At 42.2% G+C, this 27,721-nt stretch overlaps 1 protein-coding gene and 2 long non-coding RNA genes across 3 annotated transcripts in view; 1 reads left to right on the forward strand and 2 right to left on the reverse strand.

Annotated features, from left to right (window-relative positions):
- Nucleotides 1-1,452: 1,452 nt before the first annotated feature.
- On the reverse strand, nt 1,453-5,480 carry LOC148044711 (uncharacterized). Its single transcript, XR_015697352.1, has 2 exons — nt 4,921-5,480; nt 1,453-3,926 (listed from the first exon to the last, which is right to left on the reverse strand). It is a non-coding gene; the product is annotated as an uncharacterized LOC148044711 (long non-coding RNA).
- Nucleotides 5,399-27,721, forward strand: part of LOC148044712 (uncharacterized) — a 94,201-nt gene continuing 71,878 nt past the window's right edge. Inside the window, exon 1 of the long non-coding RNA XR_015697351.1 lies at nt 5,399-5,490. This is a non-coding gene — a long non-coding RNA (uncharacterized LOC148044712). The remainder of the gene's footprint in view (nt 5,491-27,721) is intronic.
- LOC148044713 (uncharacterized) lies at nt 8,294-10,601 on the reverse strand. The gene is made up of 2 exons (XM_087720363.1): nt 8,799-10,601; nt 8,294-8,749 (listed from the first exon to the last, which is right to left on the reverse strand). The coding sequence occupies exon 1, from the start codon at nt 10,056-10,058 to the stop codon at nt 9,087-9,089; it is 972 nt and encodes a 323-aa protein (XP_087576489.1). The 5' UTR covers nt 10,059-10,601; the 3' UTR covers nt 8,294-8,749; nt 8,799-9,086.

Genomic DNA, 27,721 nt, shown 5'->3' on the forward strand with positions numbered 1-27,721 from the left:
GGGGGTATTGCGAAATTGAAATTGAAAGCATCTTCGGCCCCTTTCAGCCCAACTCGTAGCTCATTTGATTGGTTGCTTGTCCCTCTCCCTCTTTTATTAAGAGGACATTAAATCTTCTTAAAATAGGACCGCGCCCTCCTCCATTCTGATGATCTGTTTTCTCGAAATACTGAAACGAGTGTTTTCGAAATCGGATTCGGTTTCAGAGGGAAGATTTTTGACTCTGCGTTTGGAACAAAAGAAAGAGAAAAGAAAAAAACCATGGTTCACCACATTTCTCCCGGTCTATATATCATCGGGAGCAGTGTATTGACCATTAAGCAGATTAAGCACGTGCTTAGGGCACCAGGCCCCTCCACAAAGTTGAGAAAGGAAAAAAAAACAATGAAGATTCGTACAGTATGTTTAAAGGAGGGAGGTACCAAGATTTCTCAGTGCTTAGGGAACCAGTGAAACTTAATACGCCACTGATCGTGAGAAACTGTAAACCGGAGTTAATACGAATAAAAGACGCAATGGGCAAGAGTGGAAGATGGACTGGAGGTCGGAGTTTTCGTTCTTCCCCACTCTACCTCTGTACCTAGGCATTAATAAACGTTTTTGAATCCTTTGAAGGAAGCTGATATAAAGTGACATAGAAACTAAATCAAATATTTCACTTTATTAAATATTTTTTGAGTTAAACTCGCAGAATATATTTATTATAGCCTGAAAAGAATCATTAAAAATTACGTCATTGTAGTCTGCGTCATCTTGGCTGACTTTTTTTTTTTATAAGTAGTAAGATTCAAAATAGTTGTCATTATTCAGAAACAGGTTCCTGGATTCAGAAAGAGCCCAAGGTTACACCAGGCTAGAAACCGGAAGAGTGTTAGTTCTACTTCTGCATTAACCACACCGGCCAGATGGGTGATTTTGGGTCTCTCTCTCCCTTTCCCTTTCCCCCGTCCACCTCCCTCCCTCTCCCTTTCCTTCCCTACCTCTTCCTCTCTGTCTCTCTCTCTCTCTCCAACCCACCACAAAGGGTTGTTGTTGTGGGGGGAAAGTGGGGAAAAAAGGACTATTAGATGTGCTCTCCGTCTTGAGTTATTTATAAAGTAATAAAGATGGAATAAAAATACTTTTGGGGGGGGGGGTTAAAGGTGCTTCTTAGGTTACAGAAAGATTTTCTATAGCCGCGGTTACACTCGGCTGGAATTTACAAGTAATGCAGCTAATTTTTCCATTTTAAAAATAGCCTTCTCGGCATCCGTTTAATTAGTTAGAAAGGAGAGAAAGGGGAAAGAGATGTAACCGCAGTTTAGCCAAAGCGTTCTCCAGCTTTGCTATGAAGAAGGAATTATCACATATCGTTGCACAAATAGGTCGGGGAAGAAAAGCGCAGGCGGGGTTTTTTCCCCCCCCCTTCCGCTCCATATTTAGAAATAGCCAGCAGGCATGTGAACCAAAGGAACAGTCAAACCGCATCCAAATTTTAATTCCCATTGTGAAATGACAGTGCAGTAGCCTCACGCATGCACGCGTCCCCGTTGCACAGAATCCAAGGAAAAAATAGTCTGGCAAATTCTTAACATTGGTCAAAACATTTCTAAAACAAAACCAAAGTAGGTCCTGGCATCCTTTTCATTAGGAAGCTCCATTGATAAGTATTAATTTAATTGGTCTTTTAGTTGTCAACAGTCCTACTTTTAAATTTCAAATATTTTTTTTAAAGAAATACACAACTGAACCTTTTTCGGGCAAATTTTAATACACACTTCTAATGGACAAATGATGGGCATATAGAGCTGAATAGCCCGTCCTTAGATTGCTTAAAAACAAAAACAAAAAAACCCTGTAATCAAAAAAAGAATAGCCTTCTTCTTCTCCCTCCCTCCCTCTCTCTCTCTCTCTCTCTTTCTTTCTTTTTCTTCCCTTCTCTGTCGTCCCACACCAAATAAAGTAAAATTTAGGTATATTTCCTATTAAAATCAAAACGCAGTAGACATGTTCATCACAAGTTTTACATGCGATTATAATCACGGCGACCCCCAAAGGAGGAAACCTACATGATTTATTATATCGCCTAGGTAAAATCTGTTGTTGTTTTGCAAAACGATGTGAAAGAACGATTCGGAATAAATAGCATCTCACTTCTAGCCCCCAGACAATTGGTTTGACTTGGAAAGGTCAAAGGCAGTTCCCCACCACCACCACCGCCCGAAATCCCCGTGAATTCTAAATGGGGAAAGCCCCATTGTCTTCATTAGGTATCCTTTGTTAGATGACGTCGGTGCGCCCAAACCTCCTCCCAATGCGATCCCCTCACTCGCGTTTAACCCTCCCCTCTTCCTTCCTTTGCTGCGGCAACCTTTTCTAGTTCAGAAACCAGCGAGTAGCGAGCGGCAATCTTATTCCACCCCCTCCTCTTCTCTTAGGTTGGCCGTTTTCCCAAAAATTCTTATTCCAGTCGTTTTGTTATTTGACGCCCATATTTTCTGCAGCTGTCCGCGCTAGAAGCAGAAGCGCCGTTGAGGAAATAAGGGCTTTCTACTCTTTGTCCTAGGCTAGCGAGTTCGTGGCTTAAGGCTTTAAACTGAAATGGCACAAGATTTTTTCCCTCTGAATTGTTATTTACTTGACATTAAAGGATAGGCTCGGGACGCGACCGCTGGCTTAAAGTTTCAGAAACTTTTCACCCTAAGACTGGGCTATTTTGGTCGTTTTCCAAACGCTGAATCGCAATGCAGCCAATTCGGACAGTGTGTTTGTATAACGCCCCGGACATGGCCGGTTTCAAGTTTCGCACAACGGACTAGCGGCTTAGTTTTTACCCGCGTTAGCTTTTTTTTTTTTTTTCCCAAATGCAAGCCGTTTGGTTAGGTAGGGTTTTTAGTTCAATGTATTGTGCAAACCCTGAAGACCAGTTAATGCACCAGCCACGTTAAGCCTGATGTATAAATGCAGCCATTAAGTGCCTCCATTAATTCACAGGCATTATCAATCTTTTTTTCTCGGCTTTGACTCAATTGCGTCCCTGAAAAGGCACCGAGGGGAGGGAGGGGCAGCTTTTAGACGCTATTTGGAGAGTGGGACCAATTTGGTTTCCAATTGAAATAATTGACTTTCCCTACGTGTTTCGGTTGCTAAATAGCATCCGTACGACTCCCCATCTAAACTTGATTCAGATTAATTTATCCGGCAAAGATATCTTTCTCTCCTCTTCCCAACAGTCTGAGGTGCATTGAAAAGTTAAAGAGAAATCGATTCGAAGGGGTTCATCCCAAATTGCATAGCTAAAAGCCTGAAAAGATTCGCAGTCATCCAGGTCATGGTTGTCCCAAAGGTGCTTTTTTTTCAGGAGGCAACTGAACTTTGGGGTCCAGTTCTTTTCTTTGAAGACGTTTCGTTTCTCTTCCAAGAAGCTTCTTCAGCTCTGACTGGATGGTGGGAAAATGGAAGGATTTCTATTCCTCGCAGGGGATCGAGCAGATCAAAGAAAGAAAGAAAAAGTCCCGCTGCCTCCTGAAAAAGCACCTTTGCGGTTAGAAGGGGTTAAACTCCGCATTTCCTTTCTTTGGGCTCGGGAGTTAAGTTAAAGCTTTTGATGGAGGGTGATCATGAAATAGGCAAGGCTGCCTGCAAATGGACTGAGAAATCGACCTCCGAAAATAGCGAAGGCAAAATACTTCGCCGCCTTGTCCAAGAAGGGAATCAGCATCCCCGTTGTTTTTATTTGACGAACGCGCCGTTTGACGCACATTACCGGGTTCTTTGTTTCTTGCACGGCAAAACAGTCCGCAAGCCGATAGCGACACGAAATAAAAGTCCCCTACCAGCCTCAGAAGAGGCACGGACCGAACAGTTCAGAGAGCTCAACTAAAGCCTCACAAGAGTTCGCGGGCGCTGCTTTTTTCAGAGGTTCCTTCGGCGATGGAAAACTGGACCTGTCGAAAGCAAAAGGGGTTTAGAAGGAGGGGAGCAGCCTTCAAATCGGTCCCCCCCCCCCGCAATCAGCCGTTTCTCCGGTTGGTTGGACCGCTTTACAAACTTCTCACAATTCGCAGTCAGCAGGTTGTGACGGGTCTGGCTGCGAATTAAGGAACTCCACCCTGGATTGGAGTAAAAAAAAACCACGAAAAATTAAACCTAATGCGATCTGGTTAAAATCTAGACGCGACCAGGAAATCCCAGGGATGGAAAGAAGTCGGGAAAAACCATACTAGAAGAAGACGACGGTGGCAAATCCCGTCCTACTGATGGCTAAGAAAGATCCGCGGAAGGTCTACCAAGTCATCAGACGTTGAACTCTCGGAAGCTTTTAGCCTTTTTAGGCTAACTACGCCTGGAAGGGAGAATACGCATCGGCGGTTCCAATCACCGCATAACTAGCACCGCATAACGGAGCGAGCTCCCATTATTTGTTACAGCTTCGAAAGCACGTACAAATGCAAGTAGAAAAATAGGGACCACCTTTGGTGGGAAGGTAACAGCTTCCGTGCTAGTCATGGCGGCCACATGACCACAGAGACGTCTTCGGACAGCAGCGGCTCTTCGGCTTTGAAACGGAGATGAGCACACCGCCTCCTAGAATCGGGAACGACTAGCACATATGTGCGAGGGAAACCTTTACCTTTACCTGGGGAAGGGAGGAAATGGGAGGAGCACCAGGTTAGGAAAGGAAGGAGTATCTAACTCGTTTCTTTGACTCCAACTTCGCCCAGGACGAAACGAACTTGCGTTTTGGAGCCCTAGGAAACAAAGGCAAACGTAGCGGCGATTTGTAGCGACGGGCCGAGCTCCTCCCTCTCTTGGCTTCTGTAGTAAAGCCTACAGGCAGCTACCAGGGAGTAAAGTTCTTGAATTCTTCGGATACTTTCTTCTCGAGATACCTGGTCGGGATCCCTCCCCCCTTCAAGGAGAGGCAGCTGCGTAACTCACCGCCGAGCGCTAGAACGCCTTTCTCCTGTCTCCGTTGCCAAGGCAGACCTCTCCGACCGCCGCAAATGCTGCAAGTTTCCCCGCAAAGCAGAGCAACTTATGTCATGCGACTGAGCTGGTCGGGAGCAGAAGCGAGGGCGATTGCCACGATTTCCGAGGAAAAGAGAAGTTCGTCGGAGCAAAAAGCGAATCTTCCTTCCTTCCTTCTTTCCCTCCTTCCGTTCCTCCTTTTCCTTCCTTCTTCCCCTCCCTCCGTTCCTCCTTTCCCTTCCTTTCTTCCTTCCTTCTTTCCCTCCCTCCGTTGCTTCCCTCCTTCCCACTCTAAACGCTGAAGCTGCCTCCTGCCCTGCTTAGATTGCGCCAACTGCGCTCGTTCGCCACCAGCTAGGTTGCAAAAGAGGAAGCTAAGCATCCCGCGCATCCATACACACCCCCACGGCCCACCCTCTCTCGCCGGGTGCGTGAGTCGTCCAGCCCCCTTTCCAGCAGCAGCCAGGCAAGCTCTTCCGCCGCAGCTTCGGGCGATTCCCTCGGAAGGCATCCCACCACCCAGAGGCACTGAACTCTCGGGTAAGCTAGAAGCCTTTCCGGGGGTCGGCGGAGGCGTGGGGCGTGAGAGATGAAGGGAGGGCCAGGCGAAGGGACCCCTGATCCACGGAAGAGGGAGTGGAGTCTGAGAAACCCGGGGGCAAGAAAGGGCGGAGAGAAACATGGCTGGGACTATAAGAGCTGCCTTTCACGATTTGGCATCTCCCAGATGGTTGCGTGGCAGCTTCCATCACCAGTGTCTGGTCATTAAGAAACCTGGAGTCGAACAAGTCCAGAGAACTCTAAGCTGATACAGCTGTCTTTCTTTTACCGTTCATGTTCGGAAGAGTCTGCAGCCCACTTCCTCCGGATGCGTGAAATGGCTTGGCTGATGTGGGATTTAGATACAATGAGATGAAAGGGAAAGGAGTCTGGGTGGTTGTGTAGATGACTTCCTTGAAAGGCAGAGCACAAGCCCTTATTGTACTCAATATCAATTGATATCAATTGAAGTGTATTTTGATATCAATGGAAGCGTATTTTGAATCAAAAGTGTTTGAACCTTTCACATCATATTTCCAAACTTTCCTACATTTTTACTACTAACATAACTGATATGTTATTATTTCCACTAAATCTCCTATGGAGAATGTAATGATAGGTAGGTAGGTAGGTAGGTAGGTAGGTAGGTAGGTAGGTAGGTAGGGAGGGAGGGAGGAAGGAAGGAAGGAAGGAAGGAAGGAAGGAAGGAAGGAAGGAAGGAAAAAAAAGATGGGGAAATGTTTTATTTGCCAGCAGTTGTTTGGTTTGCCACCAGTATATCACCCCCTTAGCAAGCTGGAGAACAGATGAGTTTTTTAGAAAAGGGTAGAGTAAATAAGCAGGCCACAACACTCCTTCTCCTGCTAACTAATAATTATTCTGAAAATGTTGCATGCCAATATTGCTCAAAGGTTATTGGGTCTCTTGAGTCTGCTTCTGATTAGAAAACAATTTCAGAATGGAACTAGTATGAGACAAACAAAAATCCATTCGCAAACCCTTTGGATTCCTTAATGCTTGTGCCTTGATGTTTGGGAACCCAGCACCCTCCAGAGACTTAAATATCTAGAGGCATTTAGGGAGATCTAAAAGAAGCCAGGGAGTGGAGGGAATAAAAGAGAAGATACAACTTTTCCTGTTCTATTATGCAGCACTTAATGGTTGGTTATATTTCATAAATGAAGTCTATGTCAGTATTCTTGAAGGAAAAGAAAAATCATATGACCCACTGTTTTCTAGTTTAAAATATAAATCCCACCCAAATCCTCCCAGCAAGCCAATCACATTTCAAAGGACAGAGTGATAAACTGTCTTACAAAGGCCTCCAAGGGGTTAATGGCTTTGCCCTTATCTCCTCAAAGCAGACTGTGCTCTGGAGATCGGGAATTAATAACTTCACAAAATAAAACCACAGAAGGCTTGAACCCCCTTGGCACAGGATGGACTGGGGGAGGGTAGCAAGGAAGATGATGAACCAAGAAAATGCTTGATGTTGTCATTAGATCTGGCAAATGTATGAGCCATTGTTTTCTTTTATGCCTTTTCAGGCAAACTCTATTTGCTTATGGGAAGGGAATATTAGAGATTAGTTTTTAATTTATCTTGAATTTGTAGTTTTCATAACAACTGACAAACATTTCATAAATGGGAAGGAATCAATGATACCGTTATTTTCTTCACTCTGAAAACAACAGTTCAATTATATACAGCACTTCCACTATACACACAAATGCACAACTAGAATTTAGAAGCCACTTAGCTGCACATGATTTTGAGTAGCTCACAATTTAAAAAGAAATCAGTGCATGTACTTCCTGAAGGGGAAAAAGAAAACCAAACACCTCAAGCAAAGGAAAAAAAAGAGCATACAGGGGCTCACACCCACTCTGCCCACAAGGAGTGGAAGAAAAAGCAGGAATTTGAAAAGTTTTGGAACACCATCAGGATGGGTATCCTAGGAATCTCTTCTGATTTTCCTGACAAGACTTCTTGTTGTTAGTTGCATGTCCGATCCATCCGACCTCATTGACAACGTTCCTCCAGGCCTTTCTGTCCTCTCCCATCCTCTGGAGTCCATTTAAGCTCATGCCTACTGCTTTGGTGACTCCATCCAGCCACCTCATTCTCTGTCCTCCCTTTCTTCCTTTGCCCCCAATATTTCCCAGTATCAGGCTCTTCTCCAGTGACTCCTTCCTTCTTTGTTTTAAATATTTTATTTCATTTTCATTTTCATTTTCATTTTGTACAATCACTTATATACTGTGCAAAGAAAAAAGGAAAAAAAAAAAAAACCCCCCAACATAACACTTCATTCCCCCATACACCCTCTCTTCCCCCTCCAACTTTCCTTTCACCCCTCCAACATTCCCCTCTTCTACTTCCCTTCCCCCTCAGACATCTCCCCCTCCCTCCATTTACCCTCCTTACATTCCCTCTCACTCCCTCTTTACTTCTCCCTTCTCTTTCCCTCTTCTCCCCACTTTGGTGTATCCATACAATTCAATTTGTTTTTTACAATAAAAGTAGAAAAAGAAAAAAAGAAAAAGAAAAAAAAAAACGGCAGTACACAAGTGAATTCTTATTGTTCTAAGGATTGAAACTGTAATTCCACCCTCCCCCCTCCCCCCTATAATCCCCCCTCCCTAACCCCCTTACGGCTTCGCAGGTCCCATGCCCGGCATAATTCTTTAACAAGCATTTAAGTATAATAAGGCCAACTAACTTTAAAATTTAAAAAAAGTAAGATAAAAGTAGCCAAAAAGAAAAAGGAAAAATAGTAGAAAATAAGAAATAATAAAAAAAAAAAACACCCACACTCACACACAAAAAGGAGAAAGAAACAAAAAGGGTCATAAGCCCACTACGTTACCACAGCTTCCCATTATCTATAAATCTTAATCAATGTGACTCATTCCAAATTTCGATTATTTTACTACTTGCAGGGTTTCAAACTATATTAGAGCCAGGTAAGTTGATCAGTTAGAATTCCCCAACTAAAAATCTCCTTGCTTTGTCTATCTATTCAAACCTTTAATTTATCTCCTTTTTTATCCAAGTATCCAAACCTTTCTATAACACCATTAACTCAAATACTTCTTTCATTTTTCATTTCCAACACCTCCCTTTCTATCCTTACCCACCTCCACATATAAATTTTTTACCTTCCACCCTGCCTTTATCCATATCCACATATATATTTTATCCATATTCGTTGCTCCTCCCATATTTACTCCACTTTCCTGAAGATTCTCCGACCAAACTTTCTTAACCTTATATTAATATAGCAACTCAAACAAACATCAGCTTACGTTCTAGCCCCATGTAATCTAATTAAACTTTCGCTGCCCTTCCCTCTCCCACGCACCTCCCAACTCCGTTTGTCCCAAACCACAACTCAAAAAGATCACAATTTCCGCTCTCTTCACCTAAAAGAATAGTTCATGCGCAATTAAAGTTAGAGTTCAAACAAAATTTCTGTACAATATATGTCCCCAATCAGCAACGCTTCTTTCAGTCTCCATGTCTCATCATCGATATGCCACTTTTCCATTTTATCCCAGACGGAAATCATAAAGCTTTAAAAACATCGCTAGTCTTTATTCTTTAGTCTTCTGCCCTTCCGGAAGAGAAAAGCAACACGCTCCACCTTGTAACCACGTGTCTCGCTGTTTGTCTTCTCCTTCTCCCTGTCTCTCCCCAGATCCGGATGAATCAGGAAGTCCCGCCTTCAGGGTCTCGTAGTAAAATTTTCGGGCTTCACAGACAGAGTTAATGCGGTGTTTTTGGTCGCCAAATGTAACTGTAATACCAGCTGGGACTTCCCATCTATATGAAATCTGAGAGTTTCTGAGTTCTTCGGTTAAGAAAGCATACTGTCTCCTTGATCTTAACATTTGAAATGGTATTTCCTTAAAAACAATCAAGTCGTCCCCGTCAATTCTCAACCTCTTTCCGTAGAGCCTCTGTGTTATCTCATTTCTAGATTCCCTTGTAGTAAAGTATATTATTATGTCCCTCGGAAGCTGTCGCTGTTTTGCTACCCAGGAATTCTGGCGGTAAATTCTTTGAATCTGCCAATCAAAGTTAAGTCCCGGACTTCCCACCAAGCGGCTGAAAGCCTCAAAAAATGTCTGTTTCAAATTCTCCTGTTGGTTTTCACGCAGCCCTCTAACACGTATAGCAAAGGCAGACTTGTTATAATTTAATTTGACAATTTCTTTTTGTGCAGATTCAATTTCCTGTTCTAACGTTTGAATTTTTGATATCAGATTAAGGTTACTTTCTTCCAAAAGTTCCAATTTGTCCTCCGTTTCAGCAATATAATCTGTCATGACTGTCATTACCCCGATTATATCCTGCTTTGCCTGAGCAATTTTAGCATCAAATTCATCAGATAAATCCGAAATCAGTTGATTAATCTCCTGTCTGAAATCATTAAGCGTTTTAAGAAGGAATTCTTGTGTTAGCAAATCTCCCGTGGAGGGTGTAGGAAACAAGGGTAGCGGCTTCATGGCATTTTTGGGAGATATATTATTAAGGAGGCGCTTCTGTCTAAGTTTGGGAGCCATTCCAGAATAAAAATAAGAGAATCCAGCGAGCCAAAAATCAAAGTCTGTGCTCCCCTCAGATAATCTTTTAGCAATTAGTACGGAGAAGCCTTCAGGAGGGTAGGGTCAGCTAGCTGCGTCAGATCAAACACAAAAGCTACGAGATCGCCATCTTGTGACGCAGTTAAAAAAAGAAGAGAGGGAGCCTTTTGCGAGATTGAAGCTGGTATTTTAAATAGTAATAGAGAAAGTTCCTCGGGAATGTTCCCCGCCCGAATTGGCTTTTAAATAGCTTAGTTTTGTCCTGGGGGGGAGGCAATCTGCCTAGGCTGCAAAAAAAAGCAGCGCGGAAAACTGGCCGGAGTAAAGGCTCAGCTAATGTTGAACCTCTTCTCCATTCACAGCAAAAAAAAAAAAGCTATGAATTACAAAGAGATCCTAACGACTGACCTTCTCCCTGCCCCTTTCTGCCAGAAAGGAGAGATATCTATAGATCTTATAAGATATACGAACCAGAGTCCTGGCAGGAGCTTTACTTAGCTCCCGACGGCGGCAGCCCCTCCCCTCGAAGCCCAGTGACTCCTTCCTTCTCATTTGGTAGCCAAAATATTTGAATTTCATCTTCAGGATCTGGCCAAAATTTAAAATCTGGCTATGTCAACTGGTTTGGGGCCCTGAATACACTAGCAGTGTTTCTCAACCTTGGCCACTTGAAGATGTCCGGACTTCAACTCCCAGAATTCCCCAGCCAGCGAATGCTGGCTGGGGAATTCTGGGAGTGAAGTCCTGACATCTTCAAGTGGCCAAGGTTGAGAAACACAGCACTAGAGGTATTTGGTGCAGCAACTGTGAACATTCACTGCTGCTCTACTTTTACCCCATGATTTTTAGATTGCTCTTAACCTTCCATCACTTTAATCTGTTTTTTTATTTATATTTTTTATATCTACTGTACACATACAGTAACATTGTAAGCCACCCAGAGTTGTCTCAAACTGCAAAATAGACAGCATATAAATTTAATATATGAATAAAATAAAAAATAAAATCTGTGTGGGGAAGGTATTCCAGAGGGCAGGTAACTGAGATATAAATCTAGCAGTCATTTGGACTAACCAGGGGTGTCCATTGAGTGTGGTTAAAAAGAAGAAGAAGTGATGATGCAATGCACATAAAAAATAGGTGTTAGTTTTTGCTTTTAGTTTGCATTGTGTTATTATGTTCTTTATTGTGGTTTGTTTATTTGATTCTATTTCATTGTTATGAACCATCCAGAGTTGTGTCTCTTAAGATGTGTGGCCATGTAAGGCTTTAACGCAAAATAAATATGATGTACATTAAAAATTGGCACACCCTTACCGTTGCCATCTTGACTGTGGTTACAATAATCTGAAAACACCCTGGAATTCATCCTGCCCTTTGCTTTTGAAGTACCTGCATCCATATCCCCCAAGAAAATACAGTCCAGAGAAGAAGAAGAAAGAAAAACATATGTATATGTAATAACATATTAATGTACATTATTTTATTGAGTCATGCTATCTAAATGGAGGGAGTGTAATGGCTCAGTAGTTAAAGTGGCTTGTCCACTGGAAAGCTGATAGCTCAGATTTGAGGCCTGAGTGCTGAGCTCCCATTACTTGGTCCCAGCTCCTGCCCACCTAGCAGTTGGAAAGCATGCACATGCAAGTAGATAAATAGGTACCACTTTGGTAGGAAAGTAACAGCATTCCATGCACAATGGCATATAATCATGTTGACCATATGACCACTGAAAGAGAACTTTGGACAATGGTGGTTCACTTGGCTAAGAAATCAAGATGAGCACTGCCTCTAGGGTTGGACGTGCCCGGACAGGGGAAACCTTTACCTTTACTATCTAAATGAGCAGTTTTGTAGGAAGTCTCCATAGAACCTAGATCTCTTGACTAAGATCAACTAAGATATACTTATAACACTCCATGGGAGGTCTTGTTCTCACACTTATTGAAGAACTACAGCTTCCATCATCCTTCACCCATTGCCAGGCTATACAAGTTTGTTGGGGCTGTCATTCAGCAATACTTTTTCTAATCTGAAGGCCATTCTTAATCTTCATCGCCTTTTGGAGTCAGAAGTCCATTCCCTTGACATTCAGTGGTGGATTCTGCTTTTCCATATCGATGCCATATATCCCTATTATTTAAATTATTAACTTTATTATTTACATTTATTAATCTTTCTTTCCTATACAACACACTATTCACCTGCCTTAGGGTTGTTCAATCAATGAACAAAAAATCCATAAACCCAATGAATATTTTTTTAAAAATGTATTCAGGAAAAGTGTAATTCATTTTTATAAATTGCAATTATAATGTAAGCTGCTGAGAGTTAGCATTTAGAGTACAAATGAATTTGCTCCTATGCAATAGGTATATTTTCTCCAAAATTGACAAAAACTTTAAAAGCTTTCAGATATGCTGATATTTTGTTGAATAGTATTTCATTTTGTGAAATACTCTTATTTTGACATTGCTGGTTAACTAATGCATAATCTTAAAATAAATTGCTTTAAATATTTTTATATGAAATAACAGGAAATAAATATTTAAAAAGCAAGTCTAAACGTAGTGTATAGAGATGGGAAAGATGCAACATTCTGATTGTCAAAGTTTACTAAGCAACAGCTACAGAATTTTATGTATAAAGCATCAATAAAACCCCACCAAAAATAATGCACCACTGTATTGTTCCTTCAGGCTAAACATTTTTGTGTGCAGAGAAGCAATTTGAAAAGTGATAGGTTTTCTATGTAGCTGCAGTGACTAGGTCAAAAGGCAAATGCTCAGCATTCTGAAAACCATATGTTACTAGCCCACAGGGAGTGTCTCCCAGAGTCACCTCACAATATTTTCCACATCTACTATAGGTACTTTGATTCCAAATCATACATTGTACAATCTTATTGTTTTTTCAGTATCTTATACAGTCGATGGAAAAGTGGTTTCTAACATCCATCTACACAAGCTTAGTGCAACCCAGGAACAAAGCTTGTTAGGTTGGGTAAACCTGACTACTGGCCACATTAGAACTGAGATCTGCAATTTTTATCTGAGGATAAAATTGCTGTCATTCAGTAAATAAATATCAGCAAATCTCACCTTGCTTTTTCTTTCAGGTAATATCCAAGTTCAGAGTCATTTTCAACTTTTTCCTCTTTTTGGCTAAGCTTCTAGGTGTCAAATGATGTGGTCAATCACAGATCCTTCCAACTTCTTGATCCTAGGTCATGCCCTAAAGAATTCCTTTCTTCCAATATTACTATAGACACTTCATGGGAAGTGTTTTTCATCTTTTTGGCACCTACAAAGTTTAATTGATGGCTCTGATCTATGAACATTACCCCACTCTTGTTGCAACCAGCTATTTTAATTCACCATGCACTTAATAGCTAAGTAGCCTACCACTACTTTGAGATTTAGTACACAAAGAATAGCAAAAAAAAATTGGCGAGTCTTGCTTCGCCATTACTGCCACCTCTCCAAAATGTTAAATATTTTCTCCGGAATGTCACAATGATTTTTAATCAAAAGGCAAATGAACCACATGGAGGCACAACTGAGCTCATGGGCTTATCTAAATCTCCAAACAATGGTGCCTTGTTAGAGTTATTTCCAACTGATGCCTTTACTTTTGCTTCACTAAGAATTGTCTTGTTATACAAAATTAAAGTGTAACTATTCCAATCTTACATTTAACGTGAATACTGCATCTATTCCTACTTACTACACACAGAGCCAAGGTGGCGCAGTGGTTAAATGCAGCACTGCAGGCTACTGCTAGATCAGCAGGTCAGCGGTTCAAATCTCACCGGCTCAGGGTTGACTCAGCCTTCCATCCTTCCGAGGTGGGTAAAATGAGGACCCAGATTGTTGGGGGCAATATGCTGACTCTCTGTAAACCGCTTAGAGAGGCCTGAAAGGCCTATGAAGCGGTATATAAGTTTACTGCTTTTGCTATTGCACACACATACACACACACACACTCATTTGTATCTTATTTAATCTATACAGTTCTATCTCTATGTCTTAAGTCTATTTTCCTATCCCTGTGTCTTAGCTGTATGTTTTCCTCTCTCAACTATTTCCTAATTCTTTGAGTCTTTCTTATTTACCCAAGCTTTTAGTTCTTGTAGCCAAATGCCATCCAGTTTATATTTGAAAACCCCTTTCAATTCTCCTCTAAAGTCTTGCAGTATTTGACATTTTTCTCTGCCCCACCTCACAATCTCACAATCCTCTCTTCTTAGACCTGGTTTTGGAACTCTGGTTGACTATTCCATGTGGTGGGCTTCAGAGGTGGTATTCAACAGGTTCTGACCAGTTCTGGAGAACTGGTAGAGGAAATTTTGAGTACTGTATTTTCCAGCGTATAAGATGACCCCCCCCCAAAATATTTCAAACACAGGGGTCATCTTATACGCCGGGTATAAGAAAGGCCATACCAAAAAGAAAAAAGAAAAAAGAAAAAGCCATGCCACCACCAGCATAGACGCCAGCCTTTCAATGGATAACCTTGGTGCTCCTCGCCTGGGCACGTGGATGGATGAGCACTAGGATGGCTTAGTTAGGTCTGGCTGGCAGTCTGGAGGAGGAAGGCGCTGAGCTCAAACTACAAAAGTCCGGTAGCACTGAAGCCTTCAGCCGGCTTGCAGGCGCCTGAAAGTAGGGCTTCGTCTTATATGTCCAGTCGCCTTATATGGCAGAATATATGGTAGTTCGGAGAACCGGTAAATACCACCTCTGACTGGCCTCACCCCCATCTATTCTCTGCCTTCTGAGTCCCAGTTGATCGGGAGGGAATGGGGATTTTGCAGTAACCTTCCTCTGCCATGTCCACCATGCCATGCCCACCAAGCCATGCCCACAGAACTGGTAGTAAAACAAAATTTGAATTCCACCACGGGTGGGCTTGTTTGGACTTCTTCTTTGCAGATGGTACTAGTTGGACTTTCCTTCCTGTCTTTTGGATCTTCCTCAGCAAACTTTGCCTCTTGGGCTGCCATTCCAAAGCTTGCAGTTCCTTGCATTGCCCTGGGACTGCTGCTGAGATTGCTGAGAATATTTTTGTTTCTCTGCAGTCAACCTACCTCAATTCCTTATTTTACCACCACTCCACATGCATTGGGTTCCTTCCTCATTTTATGGAACACTCTTTCCAATTAAGGCTGCTTTAAACTTATTTCCCAGAAAGCCCCGATACTCTGGATCTGAAGAAGGGGACCTGCCACTCATTCAAGAATGAACATGTCATCCTTTGACATGTTCCATTACAGCAAAGCCTGGACAAACTCTGATATGTACGCATTAGATTGTAATGAGCCTATTTGGAATCAGCTTAAAATATGAGTATTAACTCTTAAATCACCAACTACTGAAAACTTGAATATTAGGGGCATATGATACTTCAGATGTAAAGCCAAAAGGATAAAAACACACGTGCAAATTTGCAAGTACTTAAAATAGTCTCACTTTTACTTTGGTTCACTTGGCAGCTCAACAGTCCTAATCCTAGGAGAAAAAATGCTTTTGGCTTAAGAAGTTGCAGGCAGGCATTACATTCGTATCTCCACTCACTATTAGTTATATTAAGATGCTTCCTTGTTTTGTCTCCATATCCCATGGCTATGTTCACATAATTTGTTTAACCTGCACAGGTGAATTCCAGCAGCAGATTTATTCACATGGCATGCCAAGCTGAAATAGCCATTTCTAGGTTTTAGAACACTTCCAAGCACAGTAGCGTTGTGAAGTAAAACGTGTCCCCAAAAGTGAAACGAAGATAATGTGCTGTTCCATTTTGGGGAGCTGTGATTGCCCCCTCCTGTACATCCAGTAATATGCACAGAAGCTAAACATGCCAATGGATCCCCAGAACAATGTGAAGCATTTCAGTGAGAAAAATCACAGAATTGCTTCCCCTTTACAAGGAAAGAAGCATCATTTATGCAGCACAAAAAGACACATGAAGGAGAAATGAGGCTCTGGAAATGGAATGTTGGAAAGCAATTACATAAGGGGACTGGAAACTCTTATCTGTCCATTCATATCTGTCCATGAGTGAATTAATTCTGAAAATGAAACAAAGTGGAACCAAATTTGCTATGTAGCCGCAAAAGAAAAACTAGGCTGAATCAGACTAAGGGCTGAACTTCCAGCAAAACTCCTTCAATGCATTGCTATGGCAGAGGCAGCTGGGGAGCTGTTCACAATAATATCAACATTCATGACATCTCTCCTCCTGGCCAGATATGTAGGCTGCCCTCTGCAAACAATATACAATCACAACAGAAGGAGAAAGTAGAAAAACATACATATCCATTGCCTACACACACCATTATGTAGATGAAAATACAGAAGTCACCTAAGATTGTGTCTGATAAAGAATTTAGAGGCCACATTCGGCTTTCCCTACCTTGTTTTACTATGAAATTTAATGTATAAATCCTGTCCATTTGGCAACATTTCAAGTAATGCAAACCAAGGTTGATTCCCAAGCCAAATGAAAAGTGTTCTTGTGACATCAGTCCCAGATTAGGTGTTCACTTTGCAGAGGTTATTAGACATGCAAGGGTGGGTGGGGAATGCCACCCTTTCTCACATGGTCAAGGAGAAAGTTAAAGAAGTTGGAAGAAGCGTGTCATGCTTCACACAACTGAATAAAGTTACTCAATAGAGTAAAATTGCCTCATTTCATTTGAACTTTCCTGAGGATGGAGGATGGAGCTACTGGCTGCGAGAGGGGAGTCAAAGAGATCCATAGGGCTACGGTAGTGGCCCACGTGCCTAACGGCGCATGAATCATATATTTATAAACCAAAAATACCATTAATACATTCTGGGTTAGTGCGCTTGAGACTGTGATTTTATTTTATTTTAAAATGACTGGTTTAATTCAATGTAATAGCTGTTTTGCCTCTGTCTTTTGCAGTACTCTTTTCAAATTTGGATACTGTCCCCTTTGTAAACAAATTACTAGACTACATAGACACATTACCTATCTTGAATCTCTAATCTGTGCTCTCCAAGAAATTAGGTGCCCAATTCAGCCAGTCCACTCTATGGAGATGCCACTCTACCAGCTCCCTCTACCGCAAAGATCCTGCAAGAGAAGAGCAGTTTGGACAACTGTGGAATCTGGCAGGGTGAGAGCTGTGAACCATAAACACAAAACTTTTGCTGTGTCCCAGCATAACAGATATAGCGCCCTAGCTGACCTTAAGGGGGGGCACTAAAGTGACAGGTCAAGGTAGTTGTGATAATGATGACTCAAATAAGCAGGGGATCGTGGTCCAAAATGAAGAACTTATTTCGGAAAGGCAAAAGTGTGAATCAGGTATCACACATCAGTCGCACAACAAGAGCAAGGTATCCAAAAAGAGAGTCACCTTCTGGTTGGTGATTCAATCATAAGGGATGTAAATTTAGGAAAGGATATGGAGATTTTGAAAGAGGTCAGGTGTCTGCCAGGTGCTGCTGCCAGCAGAGACAAGAGGCGTATTCTTAAGATAGTCAAGAATGCAAGTAAGGACTGTGATGTTGATGCTATTATACATCTTGGCACAAATGATCTGTTCCAAAAAGATGTACTTTCTGTGCAGAATGATTTCCAGAGCTTGGGGTGTGAATTTAGTAGTATAGGTTGAATGCTTATCTTCTCAGAAGTTAGACCAGTATATAAAGAACAAAAAGGGAAGGCCCAGCATGTAGCAGAGTTTAATGTGTGGCTAAAGGAGTGGTGTAAAAGAGAAGTCTTTGGTTTTATTAGTCATGATGTCTGCAGCTGGTCCAATGAAAAACTGTACAAAAGAGATGGTTTGCACTCATCCAAGAAAGGGACTGAGTTACTTGGCATTAAATTCACAGATTTTCTGGATAAACATTTAAACTGAACAGCGGGGACAGAAAATTAATTGATACAGAACATTTCTGTTCCCAGCAATCTAAAATGCATAGGGTTATCAGTGCATGTAACATAGATGTTTTTGCGGGTAAGATTATCAGTCCTGCTGTCAAGGAGGACATTTAATAGTGAGTGCCATACCATGTGCACGAATCGTACAAGTGGCAAGAAAATAGGGGCAGTTAGGCATAACACAGGTTATGTAGACAGTAAACCCAGGGTCAATCAAAATGGACTCAAATGTCTATACACCAATGCACAGAGTATGAGGAATAAACAGGGTGAATTAGAAATTCAAGTAAATGAGGGCAGATATGATATTGTTGCCATTACAGAAACTTGGTGGGATGAAACCCACAATTGGAACATACAGCTAGGAGAATTTAAATTATTTTAAAGAAATAGACCAAATAAAAGAGGAGGTGGAGTTGTACTATATAAGAAATATAATTTAAATATAAGCCAGCAGTGTGCAGCAGCTACCAAAAAAGCCAACACAGTTCTAGGCTGCATAAACAGAGGGATAGATTCAAGATCACATGAAGTGTTAATACCACTTTATAATGCCTTGGTAAGGCCACACTTGGAATACTGCATTCAGTTTTGGTCGCCACGATGTAAAAAAGATGTGGGGACTCAAGAAAGAGTGCAGAGAAGAGCAACAAAGATGATTAGGGGACTGGAGGCTAAAACGTATGAGGAACGGTTGCAGGAACTGGGTATGTCTAGTTTAATGAAAAAAAGGACTAGGGGAGACATGATAGCAGTGTTCCAATATCTCAGGGGTTGCCACGAAGAAGAGGGAATCAAACTATTATCCAAGGCACCTGAAGGCAGAACAATAAGTAATGGGTAGAAACTAATCAAGGAGAGAAGCAACTTAGAACTGAGGAGAAATTTCCTTACAGTTAGAACAATTAATCAGTGGAACAGCTTGCCTCCAGAAGTTGTGAATGCCCCAACACTGGAAGTCTTTAAGAAGATGTTGGATAGCCATTTGTCCGAAATGGTATAGGGTTTCCTGCCTAGGCAGGGGGTTGGACTAGAAGACCTCCAAGGTCTCTTCCAATTTTGCTATTGTATTGTAAAGTGCACTCTTTGTGTTAGATTGTCTAGCCTAACATGTTGACAATGTTTGTCCTGATTATTTTTTTGCCTCACCTACACTAAGCTTGTTTTTGCACATGGCTTATTTATATCCAAAACCATGGTTAACATATAACGGTACTCTTACTTAAATTCAAGATATATACACCTAGGTTTCTCTACCAAGCATATTCTGAATAAATATTGGAACAAAGTTAAACATTGACCTACTACATATAATGAACATATGAAGAATCTATCAAATTTACAAGCAGCTTTATAAATAAAGCTTTTGATGAGATGGGAACATCCAATTCATAAAATTAGCATGGACTTATTTGTAAAACAAATGCACACAAGAGTTTGATGTAACTTCTGCACTGTTACATTCTTTATTGCCGACAGACATATTTTTATTACTTTTGGAAATATGCACTTTCATGTGTTGCATTATAACCTTTCGCAAATTACATGTCAATATTTTTCCCTTTAGATCCTTTTCTTCATTCTTTGGTTCCAATCCTATATTGAAACAAATTCAGTTATTGAAGGCATGTAATCAAACAATTAGCAAAGACATAAGAGATATACCTAGCATTGCTTTTGAAAAGGGGCAAATGTTTTGTTCAGGGTCAAATTCCTATTGTCCAATTCAAATGTTACTTACAGATGAACTAATTGTTTGCTTCAGATATTGATTCAAGAATCAATGAGTTACTAAAGAGTCAACATTTTATATAATTATTGTGACCTTAAGCAAATGATATGACACTAAGGTGACCAGACGTCCCGCTTTTGGCGGGACACACCCGCCTTCCAATGCATTTTCCCGCGTCCCGCCCGCCTTTTTAAAAGGCACGCTTTTTTTGGCGCTCGCAGCTCCCGCCCATCAGCTGCTAGCTTGCTGGGCTGGCTCATCGTTCTGTTCTCTATCCTACCAGATGAGCCAGCCCAGCAAGCTAGCAGCTGATGGGCGGGAGCTGCGAGCGCCAAAAAAAGCGTGCTTTTAGCCTTTTACCTACTACCTACAAATTTAAGCCAGCCCAGCCTCCCGCTCACTGATTGGATTGGCCTGGACTCCAGCCAATCAGTGAGCTGGCTGGGATGGGAAATTTTCAGCACGCTTGCGCGAGTTTCCATTTCCTTTCTACAAAAGACGAAAGAGGTTGCAGCTGCGCTGACTGGTGAGTAATCTAATTCTAATCGAATTTTCCACTCGCCGCGGCAGGAGGAGAGGGTGGGGGCAGCTGCAGCCGCCCGCGGCAGAGAAGTTCCACGCGGTGCAGGGGCTCCCGCCGCCCGGCAGAAGCCCCTGAACCGCGTGCAGGCGGCTGCCCCCTCCTCCTCCCTGTCCTCCTGCGGCCGCGAGGAGTAGTCCGTTCGTGCAGAAATTGCCCGCCCTGGCTGAGTGAATTGGGATCTCCTGCGGCCGCGAGGAATACTCCGTTTGTGCAGGAGTCCTCACGGCCGCAGGCGATCCCAATTGAATTCACTCTGTGCGGGCGGCTCGGCTGCCCCCCCTCCTCCCTCTCCTGCGGCCGCGAGGAGTAGTCCGTTCGTGCAGAAATTGCCCGCCCTGGCTGAGTGAATTGGGATCGCCTGCGGCCGCGAGGAATACTCCGTTCGTGCAGGAGTCGGGCGGCTCGGCTGCCCCTCCCTCCCTCTCCTGCGGCCACGAGGAGTAGTCCATTCGTGCAGAAATTGCCCGCCCTGGCTGAGTGAATTGGGATCGCCTGCGGCCGTGAGGAATCCATTTGTGCAGGGGTCCTCGCGGCCGCAGGCGATCCCAATTAAATTCACTCTGTGCGGGCGGCAGGCGCTGCGCCCACGAGGAGCTGCCTCTTCATGAATGGGATCGCCGCCTCCGAGAGCATGGGCGCAGCGGCTGCCGCCCGCACAGAACATCGTGCGGGGGTCCCGCCGCCCGGCAGAAGCCCCGGGACCCAGTGCAAATTCGCTGCGCGAGGTGAAACAGCCGGCAGCAGTCTCGCTCTCCTGCTGCGGCTTCTGTTTCAGTAGGGAAGAAAACTTCCTTTCGCTTCCCGGGCTTCTGCCGCCCGGCAGAAGCCCCGGGACCCAGTCAAATTCGGGAAGCGAAAGGAAGTTTTCTTCCCTACTGAAACAGAAGCCGCAGCAGGAGAGCGAGGCTGCTGCCGGCCGTTTCACCTTGCGCAGCGAATTTGACTGGGTCCCGGGGCTTCTGCCGGGCGGCAGAAGCCCGGGAAGGCGAAAGGAAGTTTTCTTCCCTACTGAAACAGACGCTGGCCGCAGGAGAGCGAGGCTGCTGCCAGCCGTTTCACCTTGCGCAGCGAATTTGACTGGGTCCCGGGGCTTCTGCCGGGCGGCAGAAGCCCGGGACCCAGTCAAATTCGCTGCGCAAGGTGAAACGGCCGGCAGCAGCCTCGCTCTCCTGCTGCGGCTTCTGTTTCAGTAGGGAAGAAAACTTCCTTTCGCCTTCCCGGGCTTCTGCCGCCCGGCAGAAGCCCCGGGACCCAGTCAAATTCGGGAAGCGAAAGGAAGTTTTCTTCCCTACTGAAACAGAAGCCGCAGCAGGAGAGCGAGGCTGCTGCCGGCCGTTTCACCTTCAAGGTGAAACGGCTGGCAGCAGCCTCGCTCTCCTGCGGCCAGCGTCCGTTTCAGTCGCTTCTCTTGTCCGTCTTGATTGCTGGAAGCAGTAACAAACGGCGCGTCCGCTCCGCATCGCCCTGACAACCACCCCAGCTAGCGGCTACCGGGCCTCGCTGGAGTCAATTGAAAACTGCGTTCAGCGCTTTGAGGACCTGAGGCATCTTGGGAAATGTAGTTCCCTATCAGAAAGAATGGAGTAGCTGCGAATTTGTAACAACATAATATAACTTGGTGCTTCGCAGGTTACGAAAATCTCGTTTGATTTGCACACTGTTTTTTAAAAGTTAGATAAAGAAATTATGCTGTGAAAGCGACTAGATAGCCCCCCTCCCCTTCCTGTGTGTGAGAAAGGGAAGGAGAGGAAGGAAGGAGGGAGGGGGGAGGAAAAGAAGAAGGGAGGGGGGAGAAGATGGAAGGAGAAAAGATGGATGGAAGGAGAAAGAATGGAAGGAGAAGGAGGAAGATGGAAGAAGAAAGGAAGAAAAAGAAGAAGGGAGGGAGAAGGAAGGAGGTAGGAAGAAAAGGGAAGAGAGGGAAAGAGCAGAAAGACAAAGAGGATGAAGTTGATAGGCAAGAGGAAGGGGGAAGGAAGGGAAAAAAGAGGGAGAGAGGAAAGAAGAAAGGATGGAACTAGAAAGGAAAGAAGGGAAGGAGGGAGGAAAGGGGAAGACAGGGAAAGAGCAGAAAGACAGAGAAGGTGAAGGTAGATAGGCAGAAGGAAGGAAGAAGCAAGAAATAGGAAAGGAGGGAAGGAGAAAGGAACAAAAGCAAAGAGGAAGGGAGAAATGGAAAGAGCAGAAAGACAGAGAAGGTAGATAGGCAAAAGAAATGAAGCTGAAAGAATGGAAGGAGGAAGGAAGAGAAAAAAGGAAGAAGGGAGTGAGTGAGGAAAGGAGATGATGGAAGGAGAAAGGAAGGAAGAGAGGGAAAGAGCAGAAGATGGATATGTTGGCATGAAAGGGATCCGGGCACAATCTCACCTGTTCCAAGTAAAGTTGCCTTTTGCAATTGGCTACCGGTAATCTTCGACTTACGACCAGGATTGATCCCCCAATTTCTGTTGCTAAGGGAGACGTTTGTTAAATGATTTTTGCCTCATTTTGCGACCTTTTATTGCCACGTTAAGTGAATCATGGTGGTTGTTAAGTCAGGAACATGGCTGTTTAGTGACCAAAATTACAATGGCATTGAAAAAAGTGACTGATGACCATTTTTCACACTTAGCGACCATTTTCACACTTAGCGACCGTTGTGGCATCCTCATGGTTACGCGATCAAAATGTTGATGTTTGGCAACAGATTCGTATTTCTGATGATAGTTTGAAATGGTGACAGTATAAATTATTGCTGGTGTAATACTTAACAATGGTTTTTAAGGATTTCTTTTATTTATAGAATACCTTTTTTATTATTTTGGGGGGATTTTTACTTTTAAATTGTTTATAAAATGTATTTACTACAAGAAATGTTCCTTTTTGCAAATGTGATCTTTGCAAATCTTTGTGATGCAATATGTTCAAACCAGGTTTATGTGTCTCAAAGTGGCTGCTATTCTATGGGCAGGCCAGGTTGGTGCAAGGCAGCTTTGCCAGATTTTGTGTGTTTCACCCTCATTGAATTTTATATCGTATAAAGAATGGAAGGAGGAAGGAAGAGAAAAAAGGAGGAAGGGAGTGAGTGAGGAAAGAAGAGGATGGAAGGAGGGAGGAAGGAAGGAAGAGAGGGAAAGAGCAGAAGACAGATAAGGTGAAGGTAGATAAGCAAGAGGAATGAAGGAAGAAGTGAGGAGTCTCGAGGAGGGGGAAAACATTTAGTGACCAAAGTTACAATGGCATTGAAAAAAGTGACTGATGACCATTTTTCACACTTAGCGACCGTTGCGACCATTTTTCACACTTAGCGACCGTTGCAGCATCCTCATGGTCACGTGATCAAAATTTTGTTTGGCAACAGATTCGTATTTATTCTGGTTTCAGTGTCCTGGGGTGACCTTTTGACAAAAAAAGTTTTTTTAATCAAGCCCCCCCCCCCCCCCGGTCAAGGGTGTCCCTCTTTTCCAATCTGAAAATCTGGTCACCTTATATGACACATTCCTTGCTTCCTTTTAAAAATACTTGAACAGACATGTATTTAATTTTTTTTTAATTCAAGTGATATTTTCATAAGCATCTTTGTCAATTTGACATAAAACAAAGTGTTAGCTTATATTTAAAAATAAATGCTCTTTACTATGCTAATTTAAGTAAAGTATTCAGACCTACATCCCAAACTAATATATTGATTTGTTTGAATTTTTACTAAGACAAAAATAAATGCACCCTGTAAAAGTAATTCATGGTAGGACTTAATAAGTAACAGAATGATAGAGAAAGAAAAGAAAAAGAATGTTAATATGAAAATACAACATGGAATCATAGGTGAAAGTAAGTCTTCAAATGGCTGGATTTGCTAAGGGTCAGAAGTTCCTTCAAGCCAAGTAGGCAAGCTTTTGAGATGTTTAGGAACAGGATGAGGAGTTGTGTCTGCATTGGAGCTACATTATAAAGAACCCATCGAGTAAATGTTCTGAAATTCCATATTTAAGACTGAAAAAGAAGAAAGCTTATTATAATATAATTCTATAGTAATGTAATTTTGTGATCAGCAGCTTTTCGTTCCTGCTCAGCTAGTGCAATCAGTTTTTCTGTCCACCCACCTTCTATTGTTCACCCACTTGTGTTTTTCCCCCAGAGCTCATCTTTCACTTTGTCATTCAATTCCCTACTGGCCCAATGCTGTCTGTTTCTCTCACTTTTCCATTACACACTCGACTGAGCTGAAGATGAAAGGGCCTCTGAATTCCACTAAGATGGTAATTAATTGACTTTCTGCTGTCGTTGCTATGCGGCAGAGGTGGAAGCCGCAGCAGCTACAATTCATTTTCAGTCCTGGAAAATTAGCCATGAATGGCATCATTATGAAGATGATTATCTGCTGGATGGATGTCTAGATGATCATTTGCCCGGTGATGTTGGCATCTCATGATCTTAGAAAAGCCATGAAAAAGATATTGTAAACTTCACATATGGATATCCCCAAATTGTCAAACAGATGCTATGAGAGTTAAATGTCAGGGTTCCAAAAAACACCCCCAACAAAATAAAATTCAGAGGCTTGTGTTTCCTCAAAGTTCCACTTTATTAGAGATATCATGTTGGCACATCTGGAAAACCCCGAATCTGAGAGCTTCCAGGTTTTCCCACTCAGTTGAAAATTCAAGGTCCTGCCCCAACACCCACAAGTCCATCATATGGTCCATTTGTTCACTGCCACGAAGACAGATTCCTCCCATTCATATCCGGCCATGTACAGAGACAAAAATCACATTGACTTTCTAAGAAGAATGTTATTATGGCTACACGTCACCCATACTCTGTATAATCCCCCCTCCCATTTTCCCACAGTAAAAAGTATGGCAGGCCTGAAATCCAAACCAAAAGAAAAGATGGCTTGCATGTCTGACATTAACTTTTTGTTGGTTGCATACTTTCATTTCCCCTATTTGATTGTTGTTAAAACTATCAGCTGTATATTCATGTCCATGCCTACATACAAACACATACATATTCTCAAATTCAAATTGCAATCTGTTGACAAGAGACTATTCCTTATGTGAAGGTTTTCCCATTAGTAAATACAGATCATGGATCCAAAGTTATCTCTGAAGTTATTTGCATGGTATTTGGAATGACTGCATCGTGACAATGTCTCAGCTCTCATGATGAACTCATTAAAATTACAGCATCTTGAAGAAAGTTAATTTGAGAGAGTAAAATAGTGGATGGAAAAAGAGAAAGGAATTTTTCTACAAAACATACTTAATGTCATGTTTGTTCTTTGAGATGATAGAAATTGTTATGCTTGAGGTCACTGCGGTTGAAAGCTACACACACATTCATATTCTGATCTTATCCCATGGAAAAGAATCATTAAAGGTAACTTACATAGCCAACTTATTGCAGCAATTCAGGGAGACACGTAAAATTCCAAGTAGCTTTGCTCAGTTAGTAGCCAATTCCACTTGATTTCATCAAAATTACTATGTCATGTGGTATTTAAAAAAATCTCAATGCTGATTCAGTTTTATAGTATGTATGTTCAGCTGGTCTATATATATTTAAGCTTGATTTGTACAAGTTGGTTACATAAAATAGATAACTATTATAATCTTGTCTTGCAAAGATGCCCCAAGGCTCAACCATACAAGAGTATAGTGAGAAAAGCAATGAGTCAGGACACTGATAAACACTGAAATTTTGAATGATTTGGTCCTAAACCTGAGCGTCTGGAGCCAACAATTGTTATGATTTTCTCAGGCAATTCATCTTTGCAGAATAATGATAACCATGACCCAGACCAAATGAAGGCCTGTGGCCCAGATCTGTTAGCAAGCAAATAAGATTACATAGCCCTGTAAATATGGATTCTTGTGGAGTAGAAACCTTCTGATAGGCTTCCAAATTATATGATTTATACCCTACAACAATAGAGTCCCTGTAAACCTTTACTATCTGTTTTCTGACCTGGTTTACATATATATGGCTTTAGAGTAGCAATCAAATAAAATTATATTATAGAACTGGAAATCCATGTTCAAATTCATAATTAGTCTTAATATTCACTTGGCTGGTCATTTGTCCAGATGATAAAAGTAAGATAACTGATACCTATTCCCTTCGCTTTTGTCAACTCTGTCCCATAGCAACTTCCCAAGATCTTAAAATGGAAAATTGCTTCATTAGTAGGAGATACTACGGATTGTGGCTAGGCTATTTTGGATGCCAATCATATCAAGTTTAAGTAGGAGGTTTGTCTATACAAATTTGTTTCATGGCAATTTAAGGTTGAACCTTCACTGTAGTCATCCCACTTTTTTGTTTGTTTGTTCCATTCAAGTCAGTTTTTACTCCTAGCGATTAGCTACGCAAGTCCCTGCAACAAGTCTCAGCAAAGTTTTTGGAAGTAGTTTGTCATTGTCTTCTTCCTGGATCTGAGTGAGAGGGAATGTCCAAGGTTACAATATGAATTAATTAAAATACCCACCACTACTGAATATAAGCATTTTTATCAGAGCTATGTAGGCAAATTTTCAGTCACTTGAAGACACATTTAACATTGGCATGAGAACTACAATGATAATGACACTAATGCAAATTGGCAAAATGGTGTTACACTTGTATGTTCCATTTTTTCCTAAGCCTTTAAGGGGATTGCATTTATATGTGGAAAGTATTATATTGTTTATGATATTTTATTCTGACCTCAAAACGCCCCTAAACTAGGACTGCATTATTGAAGGAATGAATATTTTTTAGGGTGTGCAGCTTTTGAGAATGTGAGGGACAGACTAGGCTTTGCACACACAGAAGGGTACATCTAAAAAGTGAGAAAGAAAATGCCCATTTTAAGAAGATCCAGTAGTTAAATTGGTGTCTTGAGCATTTGAAAGAGTTAAGGCCCCATCTTTGTTAGACCCACAAATATCCTCAAATTCAAAAGGCCCTATTTTCCTCTCTCTTTACTGAAATTTAAGGGCCACAGTTTTCTGTGCCAGCTCAGTTGCTTGCTATAATATTAAATCAGACAGCTATAAATCTGTCACAGTCAGATATAAGCAAGCTTAGATTGTTTCATGGTGCATAGAAAATAAGCAGCCTTTGGAAAAAAATTCTCTACAATACCCTGAGGCTAGAGTATGCTGTGATAAAACAGGACAATGTTTTATTTGAAACCCTGTCAACAAACAAATGTGGCTACAAATCCAGATGAGAAGCAAGAGGAAAGATGAGGCAAGGCCTAGGCCCCAAAAAACAACAAAGCAGTGTACATGCAGATGAGAACTGAGATTTGAAGAATTGTTCTCATCATTTTTAGAGGGAAGGCAATAAATAAGCTACACTGAATTCCACCCAGGACATAGCTGAAACACAGGAGCTGCAGAATCCACTTTCTGATTAGCATTTCCATGCCTTTTAATAGCTACTCAG

Source organism: Thamnophis sirtalis, unplaced genomic scaffold (genome assembly GCF_051295495.1).
Source record: "Thamnophis sirtalis isolate CommonGarterSnake01/CBP01778 unplaced genomic scaffold, rThaSir2_p1.2 scaffold_7, whole genome shotgun sequence".
NCBI lineage: Eukaryota > Metazoa > Chordata > Lepidosauria > Squamata > Natricidae > Thamnophis > Thamnophis sirtalis.

Bases quoted from the DNA above. Each gene is read 5' to 3' on its own strand.
- LOC148044713 (XM_087720363.1), bottom strand. From the start codon at position 10,058: ATGGCTCCCAAACTTAGACAGAAGCGCCTCCTTAATAATATATCTCCC.